At 39.0% G+C, this 2,500-nt stretch overlaps 1 protein-coding gene across 1 annotated transcript in view; it reads left to right on the top strand.

The window, feature by feature from the left end:
- The window catches only part of LOC119579198, a 4,143-nt gene extending 3,316 nt beyond the window's left edge, over positions 1-827 (top strand). The window contains exon 3 of the mRNA XM_037926893.1: positions 394-827. Coding sequence (XP_037782821.1) covers positions 394-521 — 128 coding nt within the window. The 3' untranslated portion in view covers positions 522-827. The remainder of the gene's footprint in view (positions 1-393) is intronic.
- The last annotated feature ends 1,673 nt before the right edge of the window (positions 828-2,500 follow it).

Here is a 2,500-nt window from a genome sequence, read left to right as displayed (position 1 = left end):
TAACACTAACACCCTGTCTCTCTTTCTCTCACTGTTTGGTAACAATAACACAACACTACTACATTGCACTGATACCCGGGGCATTTCCATGTTAGTGACCCTAGGAGGTTTGCACCATTTCCCTTACATTCCTTCATGAATGCAACACGAGTACGACTTGGCCATACAAGTCTCGGGTGCTTTCCGGAATAAGCTTTGGTTTGCCTGCCCATTTATCATTTGCCTTAGCTTCTTACCTTACAGACAAACCACTCTCGTACCATAATTGCGTGGCAGGGTATGGGGCGTGTTGAATAGTTCACTTCATCTCTCTCTTTCTCTCTCTCTCTCCCTCCCCTTCTCTCTCAATCTCTGTATTTATATGGAAACACCATTTCTATTTCCTTGCTACAGCTAGTGTGGTTCCCGTCGAGGCAAGCAATGGTGGTCCTTGGGGCACTTGGCATGCTTGGGTCTACTGTTTACCAGGAAGCTACATGAACGCGTATCAGATAAAGGTACAGCTATTTTGTCATGAATGAAAATTGCACGCCTTCTGTCTGGGCATACTGTGCGATATAAGCACATATGACTACTACTCTGTCTTAGTGAATAGCCTATTAAAAATGAACTTTCCTGTATCGTTGTATGCGGCAGTAAACCAATTCTTCTTTTTTTTTTTGGTTATACAGTACGACGTTTACAACGGTTTAGGAATGGGTACAGACGACTTCGGAATCACCCATCTGAAACTGTTCTGCGTCTATCCCAACGCCAGTGATGCCAATGACATGATTGTAGGGGTAAATGACAACGACCCTCCTGGAGCCTGGGAAGGCGAGTGTTCCTTTTTTATCTAATGTCTCTCCTCAATCACAAAAAAAAGAAAAGACAGAAAGAAGGAAACTAAGACAGAATGAACTTAATTTTATTTTTACTATTATTATTATTATTATTATTATTATAATAATTATTATTATGTTATTTTTATCGGCAACTTTCGCAACACTCACCCTCCAGATGTGCAAGTGTGCCCTGAGGGGAAGTGGCTGAAAACTTGGATGCAGGCGGTGACCCCTTCTCTAGGCTCAGACGACGACGACGCCCTGAACAACATAGTCTTCTATTGCTCTTCGGATGCGAGTGGCCGCTCTGATGTAGGTAAGGGCAAGGCAGCGTTCAGTGGAGCATTAAACGGTTTCTTTGGGATTTTGGACTACTTTTTGATTCAGGGGCCGAGATCAAAGGAGTGATTGGGGAGATGTGCATTTTAGCGAGAGGAGCACAAAAGGGGATCTTACAGCGCTTCTCTGAGTGAATTTCGTTTGATCCCGCCCCCTTTGGATAGTTCTGGGTAGCAGTATTTTAACTTCTGGAACTTCTCCCTAACATTTCGCCGCCATAAACTATGTGTCTCACTTCCATTCTCATTTTATTTTATTCTGAATACGAATACCTTCTTTATCCAGTCGGACAAAGGCTGCTGGGAACAGGTGATGGCCGATACGCCCAAAGCAGTACCGTAACATGCCCCTTCTCGACCTTACCTTGTGGTGTGAGAGCGAAGGTCGAGGCTTACCTGGCGTCGGGGGACGACTCCGCCGTGAACCACGTCCAGTTCGCTTGCTGTTTCATCGATTTGTAATGTGTCAAGATGTCACGTGTAGTGTAATAAGTAATGGCACTGTGCATCGCTTCAGAAATGACTAAAGGATGCTCGAAAAGTAGTCTGGAAAATCCCTTGCTGGAAACTATGAAGCATGTGTTTCAAGATGTGTTTACTATTAGACATGTCTAATGTTGGAGATATTAGTTTTAGCCCTGAAAAAATGCATACCTGTTGTGGCGTTTCCGGTAGTTTGTATATAGTCATATACTCTAATCACAGTCATGCTCCCATTACCACAGCGTCGCCAATGCTCTTCGACCACTGAGGGGGTAGTCGTGTTTACTATTGATAAAAATAGACCTGTAAGGAAAGTCCAGTGATGTTTATGGTTCCCTGTTGGTTCCCTGATCTGTTCAGTTTGTGTTCCTTGGTGTAAATTCTTCTCCATAATACACGATGTACCCTGTGTTCATTCAGTTATCTGAAAATTTTATTGGATACTTCTTTGCATACATTTAACGATACAAACTAAAATGGATTGAGAACAATAATATATATATGTATATATATATATATATATATATATAATATATATAATATAATATATTATATTATATATATATATATATATTTATATATAATATTATATATATATATATATAATATATAATATATTATTATATATATATATATATATACATATACGCATGAGTTGCAGAACGAGGTCGCAAGCTACAATGAACTGCTCTGTAAGACCAACCAACATTATCAAATCGTGCATGTGCACAGGCATAACAGCACACAATTATAATATAATTATATATTATATAAGTTATACAATATATATATAATTATATATATATATAATATATATATATATATAATATATATATTTTGTCTTATTTATCAAAC

This window comes from Penaeus monodon, chromosome 12 (genome assembly GCF_015228065.2).
Source record: "Penaeus monodon isolate SGIC_2016 chromosome 12, NSTDA_Pmon_1, whole genome shotgun sequence".
Taxonomy (NCBI): Eukaryota; Metazoa; Arthropoda; class Malacostraca; order Decapoda; family Penaeidae; genus Penaeus; species Penaeus monodon.
This window is presented reverse-complemented; position numbering and strand designations above follow the sequence as displayed.